The sequence below is a fragment of the Telopea speciosissima genome, chromosome 1, assembly GCF_018873765.1.
Source record: "Telopea speciosissima isolate NSW1024214 ecotype Mountain lineage chromosome 1, Tspe_v1, whole genome shotgun sequence".
Lineage (NCBI taxonomy): Eukaryota > Viridiplantae > Streptophyta > Magnoliopsida > Proteales > Proteaceae > Telopea > Telopea speciosissima.
The window spans coordinates 68,031,670-68,052,103 of record NC_057916.1 but is presented as its reverse complement, the minus strand read 5'-3'; the positions used below and the strand labels follow the sequence as shown (position 1 = coordinate 68,052,103).

At 38.3% G+C, this 20,434-nt stretch overlaps 1 protein-coding gene and 1 long non-coding RNA gene across 2 annotated transcripts; one reads left to right on the top strand and one right to left on the bottom strand.

The window, feature by feature from the left end:
- Nucleotides 1-250: 250 nt before the first annotated feature.
- LOC122648584 (actin-related protein 2/3 complex subunit 5A-like) lies at nucleotides 251-7,673 on the bottom strand. Its single transcript, XM_043841801.1, has 4 exons — nucleotides 7,542-7,673; nucleotides 7,347-7,419; nucleotides 7,175-7,272; nucleotides 251-365 (listed from the first exon to the last, which is right to left on the bottom strand). The coding sequence occupies exons 1-4, from the start codon at nucleotides 7,637-7,639 to the stop codon at nucleotides 251-253; spliced, it is 384 nt and encodes a 127-aa protein (XP_043697736.1). The 5' UTR covers nucleotides 7,640-7,673.
- LOC122648585 lies at nucleotides 4,336-20,305 on the top strand. Its single transcript, XR_006331100.1, has 3 exons — nucleotides 4,336-4,584; nucleotides 14,560-14,564; nucleotides 20,294-20,305. It is a non-coding gene; the product is annotated as an uncharacterized LOC122648585 (long non-coding RNA).
- The last annotated feature ends 129 nt before the right edge of the window (nucleotides 20,306-20,434 follow it).

The window sequence follows — 20,434 nt, the reverse complement described above, 5'->3', positions numbered from 1 at the left end:
GCTATTTGTGGATGCCAAGAAAAGAAAAAAGAAAAAAGAAAAAAGCATAATAACACAAAAATCATGATGACACAATGTTTGATTTATGTCTATCTGTCTCATCAAATTCAAAATTTTTTGAATTTTTTCTTTTCTTGGCATCCAAACATAGCCTATATATAAGAGAGAGAGAGTTGACTACAAATGTTTTCTTATCTACATTGTTTTTAAGAATGCAAAAGTGCTTTCAAGTGTCACACTGTTAAAAATGTCAGAAAGTGATCGATATGCAACATAAACCAGTTCTCTGGGTTAGCTTTTCATGAATCTGCAGGCGCTGTCCACATGTGGGGCGGTCTGCCGTAGCCAAACCTTTATACAAGTACCTAAAAATAATAGAAATGATAGCGAATGGTTAATTGTGGAATTATGATTCACAGAAGAAGCAACTATCAGTAAATAAAAAAAGAATGATGGAACAGGAATGGTGAGCTGAACTTAAGTAGTTAGGTACAAGAGTTGAGTTTAGAAGTAATCATCCGTGATCAGAATACAAGTATAAAAAAGTTTTCTTTTATTTATATTCAAACTTTCACTGTCACAATAACAAACAAGTACATTCTGTTTGAATTGTAATAAATAAATGGGAAGTAGTTTTCTGTCCCGGAGTGTGGCCTACCCCACTCCCATGTGTCTATCTCTCTCCTCAAAACAAGGGAGCAGAGGTGTCTTTTCAAATGGAGAGGAGAGAGAGATAGAGTCATGGGAGTGCTGGCATAGGCCACACTCCCGGACAGAGAACTTTCTCCCTAAATAAATATACATGCATTGGTGTCATAGATTTAAGGTAGGGATCAGATCGGCTGTATTCGCCGCATTATATCAGGATGGCCATGACCAATATCAAGTTGAGTCCACAGTCCACTCAGATCTCCATTGTAATAGGCCTGGATACATCTGTCATTCCCAAACTTAGCCAATCTAGGAAAGTATCAGCTGAGTCGACTAGGGATCAGCAATGGACAATCCTATCCTGACTCTGAGAACTAACTCCTTGATTGGCATCCATCCTCCTGCTGCTCCACAGCCTCCACAGTCCACACACAACAGAGAAACAACAGGTCTACTACCTCTTGTCTGAAGGTGTTAGATATTTTGACATTAGTTGTATGTCCATCAAACCCAATTTAATGAGATTAAATAAAGTAATTACAGTTTCTTACTATGTGCTTGTTCTAATTATCTTGTTATGTGCAACAGCCCTAAAGTACCACTTACTTGTTAACAACTATGGACAGATTTGGGCAGTCTGTTATAGGGTTGTCAAATTGTATATTTCAACAATGAGGATTGGTATGGAAATATTGATATGGGCACATGTGTGTGTTGAACACTGATCCATTGAGGTTCCTAAATGGTTCACCGCTAGTTGTGTATGGTAACAGGAATCTTGGTAGTTATTTTTTCCCTTATCTGAGAGGCACTTACTGTTGCATTTATATGTTGTGCGTTTGTGATGTATCAATGATTGATGCCTACCGATAGGACTAACTATACACCGGTCGCTCGAATGGGGGTGACACTCAATATGTTTTCCACATTAAGGAAAACATCCTAGTCGGTGAGTTGGGCTGACAGTGACTAATTAAATCCAGGGCCCGGTATACGTTTTGTAAAGAGTTTATAAAAGAATTTTATTATTATATTCATATTAAAATAATATTATTTGAAAAAAAAATTCAAACCTTTTGGGTCCAGTCACAAATCATGATAATGTGTGCAATGGATTATGGTTCATGGCAGTGATTTAAATCCACGCTTGCAAGGTCCATTGTTGATGTTAGTTGTGTGGGGGAGAAAATGTAATAAAAATTTCAACCACTGGGGTTTTTTAGGTTGCACCTTTGGTAGGATTGTCCTTTTGTGCAATTAAGGATTAACTTAAATACTACCCTCTAGGATCACACCACTTGGGATGATCATGTCCGTTAGACTGTAATCTCCATCATTAGCTTTCTGATAAAAAAGGGGCTAAGGCTGAAACCCTAATTGCAGAACACATTATTGAGAAAAACTTGAGGTGAGGAAGAGAGTCTCTCCATCTTCAAGCTTGGGTTACTGCCAATGGAGAAGGAGCAGTCGACAAAGATCATCACCAGGTGTAGCATTCCTTTGGAGGAACACACTATCAATGTGTTCTAGGTAACCACCACTCCTAGTTGTTAGTTTTAATGGTTGTGTTTGTCGAGATCCCTATGCTGGAAAATTTTGTGTGTTAACGTCTAATCGCTTCCACCAGTGCCTTCAGAAGGTGCCAGTGAGCTCAGTTAACAATGCTTTGTCGTCACCATGATCTAGGATCAAATCTCACATTGACATAGGGCCCGAGGGGGGAGGGTTTCTTCATAATTTTAATGTGAAAGTACTCAAAAAAATTCCTCTTGGCTAAAATGTTAGCCCATCAGATTGTACCAATCATCAGACTTGACATATTCTTTTGGATGAAAGAGAGATACAGTAGTAGATTCACAAAACGGGAAGAAAGAATGATCTAACAGATGAATAAGTTCATCCAATCACATATAATGTAATGGTAGGAATGGAGCATCCTAACCCCGGACAGGATCACAAATATAACCCAAATTAGGTACTGGTTTCAGAACTGTAACAGTACAAAACTAAACTCAAACAGGGAATAACAAGGACATAACAGACCCTTAGACTATCCCATAACATCCAACATACATACGGAATAGCCCCAGCAATAGACACCCTTGACAGAAACCACATACTACTGTCGTAGGCTCAAAACAGAGTCTATTTGCAGATTTAAACTTGGAATTAAATACCACAGTATCAGTCAATGGATTAGGGAGGAAGTTACCATCAAATGGAAAGAATAATATGGTGAATCAGCTCTTCAAAAATCAGGTTCAATTGATGGCTGGAACTGTAGTTGCAGAACTTCCCTAATTTAGATCACCAAAGGAGAAATCTGGCATCAGCCCTTGCAGTGATCCAAAGACCACCAACTTCAGGTCGAGTGTTGGTTTCTATGTGAAGGTCCTTGGATCCAAATATCACCCAATTCCAATAGGTGATTGCTAAGATATAGCTCTTCAAAGTTGCAGTCGAGGAAAACTTGGGGACAAGTCAGCCACAGGCAGTGATGGGGGATTTTAATATCTCCCAGATCTGAGGTCAGATCTCCTTCAAGTGATGGTCAAGTGTGACTCCTTAGGGGGATATTTCAATCCCAAAAGCAGCAAGGGCCTTCAGGTTGCATAGATCAGTACACTCGAACTAGCAGCAGGAACAGAGAAAATAACCAGCCGCAGGGTCTGGTTTGATCTTCAAATCAGCAATAACTTAAAAGCAGTGGTGTGGTGTCTACTTTGAATCTCAAAGGATAATTAATAACCTCAGTTCCTGCACTCGGTTAGCATTGTACAGTTTCAGAACTTAAAACAGAGAAAAGGAAGAAGAAGGGGAATAGAATGGGTTGAGCCTCTCACTCTTCCCAAGGCCTCACACCCCCTCATAGGTCTCTCACCTCACCGTATTTCACAGCCAAAGTTTGCAACAAACTTGTTTCTCTAATCTTAAAATTGTGGCCTTCTGTCCAGCCCCTTCTCTTTATTAATATTGATGCATGGATTACAAAAATAGAAAGTATCTAGAAAGTTTTTTACAAGGAAATAATTCAGACTTGATCCCTAAGTAATAAAAGTCTAACCTAGTGTAGACCAACTTAAAGGAAACAAAGGACTGAAATAGAAACTTTAAATAAAAGTTGAGCCTACTTTCCAAATCTGAAATTAGAAACTAGTCTTAAGTCCTAACTAACTTGCTATTACATGAATAGGGAAACGACAAAAATAGAAAGTAGATGACATGCTGGATTATTTCTTCTCCATGCAATCTGGTCTTGGGCCTCACAGGATCTTCTAGAAGCATTCCCACACAAGGCAATATGGGCTGTGACACTGTTCATGTGAACAGTATTTTGGGCTTCAATTCAATCTCCACCAGCTGTCATGGGCCAACTCGAAATCTAAAAATATGTCCTCCAGCTGCAGGGTTGATATGGAAAAAATAGGACCAAATATAGGATGCTCAATAGCCCCAATTTATAGGCCAGTTGTGAACCAGTTTTGGAGCTCCAATCAAGAACTTGGACTAAATCAGTATATCCAAACATAGAACATCTGCCTGTGGGAACTAGCATCCAAACCACCTCAGTCTATGCAACAAAGAACAGGCAAAAGAGAGACAGAGAGGATGCCTTCTTCATGCCATGATAGTGAGGCACACACACACACATAATCCATAAATTTATGTAATAAAGGCTATACACATAAATAAGCATATTTAAATCTAAACAGAAGAATCCCCAGGCAAGGTCATAGTCCGTTTGAATATTTATGTACATATTCATTTCAATGCATTAAAAAATAACCTGCAAAAGCATAGTCTGGAACGTAGCACTTCCATAATAGGTATATCCATGTTGCCAAGCAAAGACCAAAGCTGCAGGTTCAGTTCTTGCTTGCTTGTAAATGGGACTTAAAACTCGAGCTTGATATTTAATTTGAACCTTCCTCAGTGTATTCTTGAATCCAAACACAATGGATATCCAGAAAACTGACTTCCATCACAAGGGTTGTCAACCAAGTCATGTTGGATCAGATCAGGGTCTATCCAAAATAGCTGAAAATAATAGATCGATGTTGATCCTAGACCATAGGCAACTGGTTTCATATCAGATCCTCCCTAGACCATCAACCTCTCTTTGCTATTTTTACCTTAGAAGGAAAAGTGAAAGAAAGAAGAAGCAATGGGAGAATGAGAAGAATGAGAAGAACGAGAGGTTATATGTGCAGAACTCAATGGGAAGGGAGACCAAATAGAATCCTATTATTAGAACTTCATTGAAGCTAAACCTAGATTACATTATAGAATATTAAAAATTATATAGATGAAATATTAATAGAATTCTTACACAATGTGGGTTGGTTACTAAATTAACTATGGCCTCTCTAGCTGGAAAGCTGAAAAGATGGTTAGCATTAAATCATTTCTCTGGGCACTTAGCCAAAATATCGAAAAATATGCCACGGCTTTTGAAAAACATTGTTAAAAACAAGAGATGATGTGTCTGATGTAAATTACTCAAAGCTTTAACCTTACAATAAAGGTCATCCTCATACTTTCTTTGGTAGCTAAAAGGGTAATAGAATTGTTTCAAGTTGCTATTGCAAATAAGCTTAGATATCAAACAGAGAAAGTGACGCAGTAGAAGATAGCTGGGCTAGATATCGTTCTAGCACAAACGAACCTTGAATCCAAGTAGAGAAAAGCGGGAAAATTTCTTCCATTCAGAATGTAAACTGGATACAAAGGAGAATTCAAAGCCCTTATATAGAGAGGCTTGCTTACAGAAGAAGAAAACAGAAGTTCGAAATTCAAAATTCAAAATTCAAAACTTCGGGTGGCTGTTTTGCCTTTAAAACGCGCAAAAATGGCCAAAAAAATGCATACGTCAGCGCCGTAGGCTCTAGTACCAAATGAGCTCGATGAGAACTTCGATTTGATATATAATTTTCCCTATATTGCTTAATACCTCCGACCAGTCCTAGTGGACTTCTGCTGGTCCAACCGGCTCAAGAACTCATCCGTTATCTCCTCTACATCAGAAGAACAAGCAATTTGTTACATAGCTACGATTTCACTTAACTTCTAATAGAAACATCTAAACTCTATCGAGGCTTAATAACCTCTAACTAAAAATACATCTTAGCAATCCACCTCACCACAAAATTTCCCCTTCTTTTCCTTCTCTTTTCTTTTATCTTTGGGCAAGGAGGTGTATTTTGTACCTCATTATTGGAGTTTGTGGGCTTAAAATTACTTGTCATGCTGGAGATTTATATGCTTGCATGCTCTAAATCTTACAACCAAAAAATAGTTTACATGCTCTAAACATAATCACAGACAACTAAAAATACATCTATGCCACTATAAAAGGATCAAGCAACCTCCCAGTGATGATGCACATGAGAATGAGTGCCTAATACACTTCAATACACTTCATGCCCCACCTACCAAGCAAATGATAGAGACATAGAGAGAGAATAACCCTCTTGATTCTTTCTCCTGTACTATGCGGACTATTCTACAGGTATTTTTCATATATAAGAATGGCTAGTTATCTTTGGGGCTTTTACTAATCACACACTCTAGACACTCGGTGCTCGTCACTAGAGAAACTTCAACAGGGTTTCTATGTACTGTTTTCTTTCTTAATGGATGGTTTGCAGCAAGGGGGGGGGGGGAGAGGTCACAATAATAGACTCTAGAGCACCCTAATGAAGAGCAAAGAAGAAAAGTACGAATGTGCACAGCAACCAATTTATTGCTCCTTTATAATACATTTCCAGATGGTTCAATAAGTGGTGAAACCAAACTAATTGTTCAAACAGGGGGGGGTACATGTAATTGGACCAAACGTTAGGGTTGGTACAAGTAATTTACTCTAAATAAAAAAACTAGGGCAAGAACACCATAGTGTAAACTCACAAAATAGTTGTTTGTATTTTAGGGGCATTCATACCCAAACTCATGTCATCAACTAAGCACATCTAAGTGACTGACTTGCTGTAGCAATTGACTGATTCATGACTCACTCGATCCATACTCCAAGAGTTGATACACTGCTATTACCTCCCAAAGTTGGGAACAAGACCAGATTTTGCTTTTGGTTAAAGACTGTCATGGCTTTAAAATAGATGGTATAACTAAATTGGATTCTTGTAATTGACCCCAGATTACTGGCAACCATTTCACATTGCCAATTGCAATAGAATTTACCATGCAAAACAGAACGAATAACAGGTCCAGATCTTGATATACAGGAGTCTTCAAATATAAACTTGACCACCCACCCTTTCACCCCACAATTCCATAACACAATTCGTTGTTGGAAACAGAACCAACAGAAATAACCTCTCAGTTACATTTCACCAGCTAAACTCTCTATAACTAGAAAAGACTTTAATAAAAGGAACTTACTCTTAAAACTGGTACTTTGTCTGATAAACCCATAACTCATTACCACCAAAACACTAATAACAGATCAATACAGAATAATGGTACAAAGAATAAAATAGAAAGAAAGAAAGAAAAACAGGCTTACTTCATGAGGGTGTCACAGTGCTCAGGATCCAATGAAGAGAACATCCCCGTCAACATCTTTATGGCCATCATTGCACAATGCAACACTCTCCAATTCGCCTAATGAAATTCCAAAACCAAACTCTCTTGGGGGGTGGTTGGAGGGAATGGAAAAATGAATAGAGATTGTATACTTTGTATCTTTCGTCTTTGGTCTTCGGGGGTGAGCCTTCGAGAGCGGTCTTGAAGGCCTCAACAGGTTTAGACCTGGAACAAAAACCAATTAAGGATTTCAGAGAAGAGAGAAGGAAGAAAGGAACTGGTAAGTTAATTTCAATACCTAATACCTGCAAGAGAAGATATGAGAGTTCTAACGATGGGAATGATACTGTTTGAATAAGCTATCGATCTTTCGGGACTTGTACTCAATTCTAATTATGATTGCTTCTGCATTCTCTGCCTCCACAAAACCTTCTTGCCCTGCCATTTTTCTCTCTTTCTCTCTTCTCCTCTTCAGGTGAGTTGAAACTTGAAAGAGTAGAAAGACCGGATCCCCTTCCATACAGTCACCCACCCAAGAATTAATGGCGTTGGGTTCCTCTGTAGCGCGACTCAGAGTGTAGCGCACATCCCACGGCCCACAGTGTTCCGATTTGAATACTCATCGGATTTACATAACAGTGATCCAAATCCGATAAATATATAGAATCCCTGTTTAAATTGTTTTGATTCAATCTAATTAGTGAGAAGATTGTTTGCCAAAATGATCATCACTGTTTTTCTAATTTGGACCAGGGTTTCCTTCAACCACGGTGAATTGGGAATCCATTCACTACCTCAGGTTCAGATGCACACAGGGAGTATTGGATAAGTATTTTGGGAAAATACTTTTGTTTTGTGGTGGAAGGAGACATACTAAAATCCTATAGGAGTTTGTGAACCCTAGAATGGCATGGTGAATGTTCCAACCTGGTGGATGAAAACTTTCTCTAACTAAATTGATTCAATTAATTTATTAAAATATATTTTTTGATAAATTTTTTTTAAAAAATGGCTATTTTGGGTCAGCCAATGAACCCAAAATAGGTTTTGGGCTGGCCCACAAGGCCATCCATTCAATATATGACCCTTGTATTTATAAGGATCAGATCTTCTATATAACTTACGGGAAGTAGTTTTTAGTCTGGGAGTGTGGCCTACGTCAGCACTCTTATGTGTCTATCTCTCTCCTCAAAACAAGGAAGCAGCGGTGTCTTTTCAAATGGGGAAGAGAGAAATAGACTCATGGGAGTGCTGGCATAAGCCACACTCACGGACAGAGAGCTTTCTCCCATAACTTTATAAGGGGCAAATCTAGATATGACACGTTTAGGTTTAGGTGTGCATCATCCGATAAGGGTATCAATTTAGAATCAAAATCAAAATCAGTCATTTAAAATCAAACCAAATCAAATCGAAAAAGAAATTGGTTTACTTTTGATTTTAAAAAATAAAAGACCAAAGTTTGTATGCACGGTCATGCATATATACAGATGTAAAATTGGAATCAAATCCAGACCGATTAACTAGAACCGAACCGAACCGAATAGAATTTAGTTACAATTAGAAATTGAGGATCTAACATAGGAACCGGCGGTTAGAACCGAAATCAAACCAAATTTGGATACCAAGATATTATAGTACATTAATATAGTATAATACTCATAGTATATTAATACACTATAATACTAATATATTATAATATCTATTTTACTAGTATTAGATTTTATAATAATACAATATTATAGTATAAACCAAGTATGAGAACCGGAACCATACAGGTTCAGTACGAGTAGCAAATTTCATAATCGAGATGGAACTTGGTCTGGATCTAGATCACACTAATACTCCTTGGAACCGAATTGAAATCGAACCGAATACCCAGTTTCTGACCAATTTACAACCTTATACACAGCCGACATTTCGCGTAGTTAGATGGGCATAAATACCCATCTGAAATGATAATAACACCCCCACCCCCTATATGATGGAGTTGATAAGAGAATCTCCCGTGCATGAACTCCTTTCCCTAAATAAAATTAGAGAAAGGTTCTTTTAACCGTTGGGGTAGGATATGCTAGCACCTTTGTGTCTATCTATCTCTTCTTCCTATGAAATGACCTTGATGCCCTCTAATGTAGGATACTAATTTGTCGCACCTCTATGCCACTTGCTTGAAGAACCCTCTTTCATAAAATTATATTTGGTTCAGTTCAGTTTTGGTTTTTGGTTTTAGACTAAAAATCGACTGTTAGAACCTGTTATATGTACGAGAAGGAGATGAGATAAAATAGGAAAAGAAATAAAGAAGAGATAAATAAGTGATAAGAATGAGATAATTGAGGAATAATTGGTTTTACAGATGAAGCCTGGCGTCTTGGCATAATTTGGAGGTCGTCAATCCTCTTTTTTCTAAAGAGAAATTGTAGGAACTCAAGTCTATCAAATCTAATATCATTCCTTTCGTTATTCCATAAATAGAGGTCCAAGTAGTTATCACCCCTAACACCATAACTCCCCACTAATTTATCCCTATAACCTCTTCCTTAAACGTCACCATTATAATACTACAATAACTCTACTTAGTCTTGACTAATGAAGTATTTATTTTCATGAATGCTCTAGCGGGTATGTTCTTAATCTGAAAGCTTTTCTCTCAAAGAATCAGGATTTTTCGGACTAGAGGGTGAACCTGGAGAAAAGCAAGCTTTTTTGTTGGAAAAGTCCTTATTCAGAGGCGTAATAGGATCTCTTTTGATCTTAGCAACCCACTCTGCCCGTTGCCTTCTCGCTACTTGGGAGTGGAGATCTTTAAAGGTCGTGTCAAGCGTGATCATATTTTACATCTTATGGACAAGATCAAGGTGTGCCTTTCGGGTTGGAAAGGAAGGTTGCTATCCATGGTTAGGCGTGTGGAGCTGGTTAAATCAGTTATCTCGGGTATTCCTGTTCACAACTTTTCTATTTATTGGTGACCTGAATCGTTAGTGAAGACCCTTGAGAGGTAGATGAGGAATTTTATTTAGGCAGGAGATGCTGCTTCCATTAAAAAAAAATTCTATTAAATGAGACTCAGTTTGCAATCCCAAATTGGAGGGAGGTTTGGGTATTCGGCGTATGCGAGATATTAATAAGGCTCTTCTGTGTAAGCTTGTTTAACATATTGAGCATGGTCAATCGGGTTTGGGTCGTTTCATGAGAGCAGGGTTTTTGAACTCAGATGGGTCGATAAAGAGATGCTATAAGTCCTCTTCAATCTGGCCTGGCATTAAACGTCTTTGGGACTTGGTTTCAAATCATGAGAGGTAGGTTATGGGCAATGGTAACCGAATTCTTTTTTGGCTTCATAAATGGTTGGGTCCGGCTTCAATTGTTGAAATGTCTTCCTTAGACCAAGTTGTTTTCAAAGGCTTTGGAAGCAAGGTGGCAGATTTTATTCATGATGATCACTGGTCTCTCCATCAAGTGGAATCGACTTTCTTAAAGGATATATTTGAGTTGGTGAAGCAGAAAAAAAATTCCCCCTTCTTCTTTGGATGATTGGTGTTTTTGGCCCCAGAAATTTATCGGTATTTTTTTGGTGAAATCAACTTGGGTGGTGATTTGTCGGAGGGATCCTAAGCCCCCATGGTCTTCTTTAGTTTGGAATAAAGTGCTCCAACCTCGCCATTCTCTTTTTGGTTGGAGGGTGCACCATGGTAAGCTACCCACCGATGACCTTGTTAAGAAGTTTGGCATTTCTCTGCCTCCTAGATGCGGCTTTTGTTGTCAGACTAAGGAATCGTTGCATCATATTTTTTGTGAGTGTACTTTCTCTCAATTTTTGGGGTCTTCATTTTCAAATTTATTCAACATTGGCTACAGCAACATGGTTCTTATGTTGAATTGAGCTCTTGGTGGAAGAGAAAAGCCATCTCGATTTCTCTAAAAGAAGTATGGATTTATGGCCTGGTCTTAATCTCCTATTTTATTTGGATTGAAAGGAATAAGCGAAGATTTGATGGGCATTTTAACAGTCATCTTCAGGTGTGGGGTTTGATTGGCAGGGAGCTAATGGCTATCTCTCCATCGTTCTCTTGTCGGCGGTCTTTATTCAAGATTTCTTGTTGGGGGAGAGTCCTGAATATTAATTTGAGGACTTGTTGTCCTGCTCAATTATTAGAAATTTTTTTGGTTCGCCTCCCCACAGGTTGGTTCAAACTTAATGTTGATGGGTGCTCTTGGGGAAATCTAGGCAGATCAGGGACGAGAGGAGTCTTCTGAAACTCTGATGCTCAGGTGGGTTTTTCCTTTAGAGAATTTTTGGGAGTGGCTACAATTTTGAGGCTGAATTCCATACTTTAATTCCGGGTTTGGAATATGCCAAAGCTCAGGGCCATTCAAATCTAAGGATTGAGTGTGATTCAGTTGCAGTTTTCTTGCTTGCATCTCGGAGAATTGTCCCTTGGTTTTTACTGCATTTCCGCGTTGGTATGGGTTTCATTCTTTTCTGGAGTCGATAGTTTGGAAAATATCTCACTGCTTCCGTGAAGTAAACCCAATTGATGATTTCTTGGCTAAACCAGCGGCGACTCAGCAAGTTTCTTCGGTGATGGTGCCTTTGCCAACTCTGGTCTAGGATGATCTTGTTTTGGATGCGCAAGGTAGATCGAGATTCAGATTGGCTTACCATTGATTTTGGTGTTTCTTGTATTTTGTGGCTTTTGGTTTCTCCCTACTGATGGATTTGCCGAAGGTGGGGAAAACATTAAGCTCCTTCAGGGGTGCGGTTATGGTCCTTTGATTTGTATTCTTTTGGTTCTCTTCCTTTCAATATAATGATCATTTAGCCACAAAAAAAAAAAGTAGGTTCATGGTATAAGTAGGGTTGGAAATCTATTCTGACTCATTTAAGTTGTGGATTAATATTTGTCCACAACAAGGCCAACAACATTACAAATTCTATTTTCCATATGCAACTGATAATTTCTAATAACTAAAATGTGTACCTCAATGGATCTAATAAGCAGCAAAGAGAATCAATGTGCCCTTATTGGATATATTACATGATAAACATTATATTTGTTTCAAGTGAGGCCATGCAACATCACGGATTCTATTTTCTTGTAGATGATATACTTTCTAATAGGTAAGGCATGTACCCCCTCTCTCTTGGTACATCACATTACTATTATTGCAGCAATACGTAACACAAAAATGAAAATTAGAAGCTATCTTCATCAAATAATATGCTTTCATGTTTCTGTCCAAACTATGAGAAAGAGAAATAGAAGCAAAGGAACCATTTAACAAATTTAAATATAGATGAACAGAAGAAAGGGATTCACCAAGAAACCTTGTTGATCAGGAAATGTTGCAACATATTGTTGGGTAACCTAGAGGGGGGTGAATAGGTTACCACTAGTGGATTTTGCCTCTTTTTCGATTGGTTGCACACTTATATTAAATACAAAAAGCGAAGTAAATGAGGCACAAGATTTATAGTGGTTCGGCTAACTTAGCCTACATCCACTCCTCTCAACCTTGAGAGAATTCCACTAGTATTTCCCTTTCAATACAATAGGTGGGGAAATGACACCTTTACAACTCTTTTTAACAGGATAAGAGGATCCTTACAATCTTAGTTTCAGGACAAGAGTATCCTTTCAATCTCTTAAGGATGAGAGGGTCCTTGTACTAATCTAAGTACAGTCTAAATTAATACAACAATGCTTTATCAAATCAAAAGCATAAACAAGTAAATACAATAGAAGTTTGGTATAAATACCTATCAAAGAGTAGTGACACTTTTACCCTTTGAGTGATGGTGCTCAATGATATGAATGAGAGTGATGCACCTTGAGTCTCCTAGATGACTCTCCTTGATGGCATGAGTTGGAGAGAGTGGAGAGTTAAGAGCTTGGTAATATCTCTTTGAAGAGCTTGAATTGAATAATTTAGCTCAATGACAAATTCTCACTTTTGTACCTTCTCAAATGTACAATGCACTTTTTCAATCAAAAGATGTGTTTTGTTCCTTGTTTGGATGTGTTTTATAAAGCCAAAAGTTGGAGTTTGTTTGTTCTCCAACGGATATAAAACTATCATATTTTTAGACTGTCGGTCGACCTATAAAAGTTGTCGGTCGACCATCAAAAATCTAGCCGTTGAAAACTAGCCGTTGAGCCCAAGTTTGGGGCTGTAGGTCGATTGTCGGTCGACCTATGGATCGACCTACAAGTGTCGGTCGACCGATAGATCTGTCGGTTGCAACCGACAGGCTACTGGAAACAGGTCTGTATTTTTTATATTTCGTAGGTCGACCGACAGCAGTCCGTAGGTCGGCCGATAGACGCTTATCCTATTTTTGATTGTCTCTCAAGGGGATTTTTGGTCCGGCTTGCTTGGGGACTTCATAGGTTTTTGTCTAACACTTTAATGGCCATGTTTCTTGAGCCTAGGGCATGGGAATGAGTTCCTCCTAGGGTCTCTTACATGTGAATGCAATGTGTTTGTGATGTGATATGTACATGTAATGAAATGTGTTCTAATGCACTTGAATCTTCTTGGAGAGTCTTTGTCTTGGCTTCCTTTAAAAGATGTTCCTCAATCTTTAAATTTCTTCTTTTCCTTAACTCTTCTGTTGTGAGCTCCGTTGATCAAGTCTTTCCTGGATGCTTGATGTTCCCAACGTCTGACTATGAGGTTTGCTTAAAGATTGGAATATTAGTATTAATCTTAATGTTTGTTATCATCAAAATTAGTTTATGGAGGAATGTGTTTTCCAACAATCTCCCCCTTTTTGATGATGACAAACATGTGATTCAAAGTATGCATTACTCATGTATGTATGCAATTCAAGATAAATATATGCATTATTCATGTGGGCATGTAACTCAAGATGAATTTGTATTATCTATTATCATACATCATAATTCAAGGTATGCATTATCACATAAAATGAATATTTGAATCATAATAACTTCTCCCCCTTTTGTCAACACAAAAAGGAGGTGTAGAGCATGAACAAGCACAAACAATCTTAGGGTGGCTCCCCTAAGCCAGATCTTTGGTAACCATGAACAAACAAAAACAATCTTAGGGTGGCTCCCCTAAGAAAATGACTTCTGCATGGTTAGAAGAACAGAGAGCAAATAATATGAAGCCCAATAAAGTGTTAATTTTAAAAGCATCACATGCTTCAAAATAGAAGTTCCATGTTTTAAAAGTATGCCATAAAAGTACAGACCAAGAGTTCTAATATAAAGTCGATGATGTCAACTATCTCTCTTGGGGAGGAGGAGGAAAGAAATGCGATTGAGACGCTGTAAGATCACTTGGTTCTCCTGTTGGATGCGAAGAATCTCTTCTTGATCTTTGTGGATAGAGGTGAAGTGATCATCAAAGCCCTTCAGGCGGGTGTCAAGTTGTTGGCGAAAACTTGAAAATTCTTCTCTGGTGACATAGTCCCCTGAGGGTTCACCAAGATAGTCTTCATCCTCACCGTCGTCCTCTTCTTGTGACTCGCCGTCACACCGTGACATGTTGGGTAGCTCGCTTCCTTCGGGCTTGGTGTGAGGGAGGAGCCGCAACAAATCCCACTTCATCTTCTTGATGGTGGATGAGTCGATGTCAATCATCTTTGGGTCAATGAATTCCCAGAGAGATCCACTTCATGGAACTTAAGGATGGCGATTATGAGTCCGCCATATGGAAGGTTTCCCCTATAATGAGGTATCGCACGAGTATTCCATGGTCTTCATAATCACATATGGAAGATTGATAGGATTGGCGGTGACAAGACACCAAGTAATGTAGGCTTGAAAGGGATTGACTTGGTCTCTATGGCCTCCTTTGGGCAAGATGTTGTAGCCGACAATGAAGCGATCATCCTGGGTAGTTCATGAAGTTTTATAGCTTTAACAGTTGGTTCAAACCCAACATAGTCTTTCATGATGGCACCATAAATTTCATCAACATTCATAAAGGTTTTGGCATCCCCTTTGGGAGGAAGATAGCTCATATCTCCTACAGTGGGAATCCCCATGATCTCTCCTAGATCTTCATAAGTGAACATGATGGGAACACCCTTTACTAGGGATGTGATGGCAAGCCTATCATCCACTATTTGGGTTCTCAGATTACAGTAAAAGTGTCTAGCAAGGTCAGGATAGCAGGGATTAACATAAACTAAGGTATTTTCGCAACCCAAATATTTGAAATATTCTTCAATGTCATAGTCAAGAAATTGAGAAACTCTTACTGTTCTTTCCTTGTCAACCTTTCTCTTCTCAAATCTTCCCGGAGAATGGAGGCTTCTTCCGAGATGAAGAGAGACTTGTCATATGCTGCGAGCTCTCTCCAACTTTGGCTTTCTTCTTTGGTTGCTTGCCCTTGCTTTGTTTTGGAGCCATTTGAAACCTAGGGCTTTAGAGAATAGAGAGAAATAGAGATTTTTGGGTTGGAAGTGGGTAGATTGTGTAGGAAGAGTGATTTGGGGCTTAGATTTGGTGAAATCTCAAGGGTTTTTGCGGGGTTTTGCCTTGGAGTTCGAGAGAAAAGGGTTTTGGAGAGGAGAGGTCTCGAACATAAGAGGAGAGAAATGAAAAATCCTCTCGGTTTATGTTTAAAAACGAAATTTTTCCGTGTCGGTCGACCTACACGAGTCGCCGGTCGACCGACAGTCAAAAACAGGGATTAATGGGATTTTAGCCAATTCTCTAACAACCTGATTTTTGGGCTTTTTGAGGATTTCACTTTACTCAAAAGGGTTGCAAATCCCGAGTTCTCTCCTCAAATAGCAGAATCTCTCTTCACTTAATGGCTTGGTGAGTATGTCGCAAGTTGTTTTTCGATTTCAATGTATTTTAGAACAATTTCCCCTTTTTGAACTGTGTCTCTAAGAAAGTGATGCCTAATATCAATATGTTTGGCTCTTGAATGGAGAATGGGATTTTTGCTTAAATTGATTGCACTTGTATTGTCGCAATTAATTGGAGATGAACTAAAATGTATCCCATAGTCCATGAGAGTTTGCCTCATCCAAAGGACTTGGGCACAACACCCGGCCGCAATGTACTCGGCCGATAGTGGAAAGAGCAACGAGTTTTGTTTCTTGCTAAACCATGAAACTAAGCAAGATCCTAAGAAGTGACATGTGCCACTTGTACTCTTGCGATCAAGATGGCACCCTGCAAAGTCGGCATCCGAAAAGCTTATTAAATCAAAATTTTGGTTCATTGGGTACCATAATCCTACATTTGTAGTACCTTTAAGATATTTAAAGATCCTTTTAACGGCACTAAAGTGGGATTGCATTGGGTTGGCTTGGAATCTAGCACAAGCACACACGCTAAACATGATGTCTGGCCTACTAGCGGTGAGATATAGAAGGCTGCCAATCATGCCTCTATAGCGTGTAGGGTCTATGGGAGTACCTTCCTCATCTTTAGATAGCTTTAGAGAGGTGCTCATGGGGGTGCTAGATGACTTTTGACTATCAAAATCAAATTTCTTGAGAAGTTCTTTAGTGTATTTAGTTTGACATATAAAGATTCCATTTTTGGTTTGCTTAATTTGAAGTCCTAAGAGAAAATTAAGTTCACCCATCAAACTCATTTCAAATTCATCACTCATGCATTTGCTAAATTCAACACAAAGATTTTCATTGGTGGATCCAAATATAATATCATCAACATATATTTGCACGATAATAGAGTCTTTTCCTTTATGTTTCACAAACAAGGTTGTATCAACCTTACCCATTTGAAATCCACTTTGGATTAGGAATTCACTCAATCTCTCATACCAAGCTCTAGGAGCTTGTTTGAGTCCATAGAGAGCTTTGTTAAGTTTGAAGACATGATCCGGATATTGTGTATCCTCAAATCCGGGAGGTTGTGCAACATATACTTCCTCCATGATAAAGCCATTTAAAAAAGCACTTTTGACATCCATTTGACATAGCTTAAAATTTTTATGACATGCAAAAGCAAGTAGCATTCTAATAGATTCCAGTCTTGCTACTGGTGCATAAGTTTCATCAAAATCTATCCTTTCTTGTTGATTATATCCTTTGGCAACTAATCTAGCCTTGTTTCTAATGATTGATCCATCTTCATTAAGTTTGTTTCTAAATACCCATTTGGCTCCTATAATAGAATGATTCTTGGGTTTTGGGACAAGCTCCCAAACATTGTTTCTTTCAAATTGATGGAGCTCTTCTTGCATAGCTACTATCCAATCACTATCTTCCAATGCTTCTTTTATATTTTTAAGTTCAATTTTGGATATGAAAGCAACATTGTTGCAAATGTCTTGAGTTTTAGATCTAGTTTGGATTCCTTTGTTTAAGTCTCCAATGACATGATCTAAGGGATGGTCTTTCCAAGGTCTAACCTCTTTGGGTAGATCCTTTGGTTGGTTTTCGGGTTCTCTTAGAGAGAGATTTTCTATGTTCTCCCTAATCTCAACAAGTGTATCATCATCATCAACCAATGGCTTGTTTCTATCTTTAGGAAGAGATTCATCAAATTTTATATTCATTGATTCTTCAATAATCAAGCTTTTCTTATTGAAAACTCTATAGGCTCGACTATTTGAAGAGTATCCAAGGAAAATGCCATCATCGGCTTTAGCATCAAATTTTCCTAAGTTATCCTTAGTATTCAATATATAGCATATACACCCAAACACTTTAAAGTAATCAACTTTAGGTAGTTTATTATGATAGAGTTCATAGGGTGTTTTGAGTAATATAGGTCTAATTAATACACGATTTAACACATAGCAAGCCGTATTGACCGCTTCGGCCCAAAAATATTTTGGAAGAGAGTATTCATTTATCATTGTTCTAGCGGTCTCTTGGAGTGATCTATTCTTTCTTTCAACCACCCCATTGGATTGAGGTGTTCTAGGAGCGGAGAAGTTGTGGGTTATGCCTTGTTTACTGCAATAACTCCCAAATTGATTGAGATTGTCAAATTCTCCTCCATGATCACTTCTAATGGTTGTTATGAGATATCCCTTTTGGTTTTGTATTCTCTTACATAGAGATGCAAATTCATCAAAGGCTTCATCTTTATGTTTTAAAAATAGAGTCCATGTGAAGCGAGAGAAATCATCAACTATTACAAAGGTGTATCTTGAACCGCCTAGGCTAGGTGTAGTAATAGGTCCAAATAAGTCCAAGTGTAGTAGTTCTAAGGGTCTAGTGGTAGACACTTCATTTTTTGATTTATGAGATACCTTGGTTTGTTTTCCTCTTTGACAAGCATCACATACATGGTCTTTTCCAAATTTGAGTTTGGGTAAGTTTCTAACTAAATTCTTAGATGCAATGGTTTTAATCACTTTTACATTAACATGTCCTAGTTTCCTATGCCATAGGTAGGGATCAACATCATTTGTCACAAGACATGTATTACTAGAATTTGCTTCATCCAATAAGCAGATATAGATATTATTTTTCCTAATTCCCTTCAGGATAGTCTTATCATTTGAATTTTTTACTAAGCAATGAGAGGTTTTGAAAATGACACTATATCCTATATTACACAGTTGACTCACACTAAGCAAATTATACTTTAAATTGTCAACTAGGCATACATTGGATATGATTGTACCTCCAATGGTGATTTCACCGATGCCAATGATTTTTCCTTTGCTATTGTCCCCAAATGTCACCATTCCTCCATTGTACTTGTTTAACTTGGTGAATAGATTGGGGTTGGCCGTCATATGCTTGGAGCATCCACTATCAATATACCATTCAATTGCTTCACTGCTCTTCAAGCATACCTACAAAAGCAATCAATTATATGTTGGTCCCCATAATCTCATGGGTCCATTGAGGTTAGGATCGATCATACCCTTAGGTATCCAAGCTCTTCTGGAATTTTGACTTTGTATTGTAGGTGTGATAGATGTAGGTTTTCGATGTCCATATGATCTTTGGGTTCTTCTTGGCCCTTGAAATTCATAGTGTCTATATGGAATATAGTAATTTTGTGATGTGTAAGACTTATTGTTGATGTAGGCCCTTTGGTGATCATAGGGCCTAGTGTATGTGTTTGGTCTATAGTGATTTTGAGGTCTTTGGGGTGCATATGGCATATATGAAGCATTTTGCCTATATGGTTGAAATGGCTTAGGCTTGGGATATTGTCTTTGTGGCCGTTGGGGCACAAATTCTCTTTGAGGTTTGTTGGTCCTCTTTTGAGAAGTATAGTAGAATGCATGATGCTTCCTTTTTGTATCCGGTTCTTTATATATTACCTTACCATCAATATAGGCACCGATGCAAGTTTCATGTCCGGGTAAATGACATTTTTCACATACAATGGGATGTGAGGTTTGGCCTTGGTTTGATTTTCTCCATCTTGGAGTTCTCATCTTTCCCTTTCCTTTGGCTTGATGTGGTCTTTTACCATCATAGCCTAGACCTTCTATATTATGAGGTCCCTTTTGTGGATTTCCTAATAATGTATCTAAGGTCTTTTGGCCCTTAGTAAAGGTGTGCAATGTGAAAGTTAGATTCTTATTTTCTTCTTCTAGGTTGTGTGCATGTGAAGTCAACTCATCAATTTTGTGTAGAAGATTGGCTACTTCTTTTTCTAAGGCCTTTTTATAAGCTTCCTCTTGGAGACTTACATTATAAAGTTCTTCAAAGGCCTCTTGAAGTTCTTCATATTCTAAATCATCATTGCAAATTGACACTGAGCTATGATAGGGAGAGTTTACCTCGTCATCATCATTGTTGTGAGCCATTAGTGCCAAGTTGACGGTCTCTTCATCGGATTCAGTATTTTCTTCTTCACTATCACTTGAATCCCATGATATCTCGGCGGTGCAAGCCTTTTTCTTTCTGCTTTCCTTTCCTTTTAGCTTGGGGCACTCGGTTTTGAAGTGTCCGGGCTTTCTACATTCATAACACACAATGTCCTTGTTAGTATTGAAGGGTTTTTCCTTTGTGTATGTTTTACCTTTGTTTTCTTTTGATGGTTGTCCTTTGTAGAATCTTCCTCCTCTCTTTCTTAGGAATTTTTGGAACTTCCTTGTGATTAGAGAGATTTCTTTCTCTATATCCTCTTCATCGCTTTCTTCTTCTTCGGATTCGCAAGAGGTCTTGAGTGCGATGGACTTTCTCCTTGGTTCTTTTACTTCTATGACTTTATCATCTTCAAGGAGTTCAACTTCATGGGTTTGTAGAGTACCCATCAATTCATCCATGTGTAGAACCTCTAGATCTTTTGCTTGTTTGATG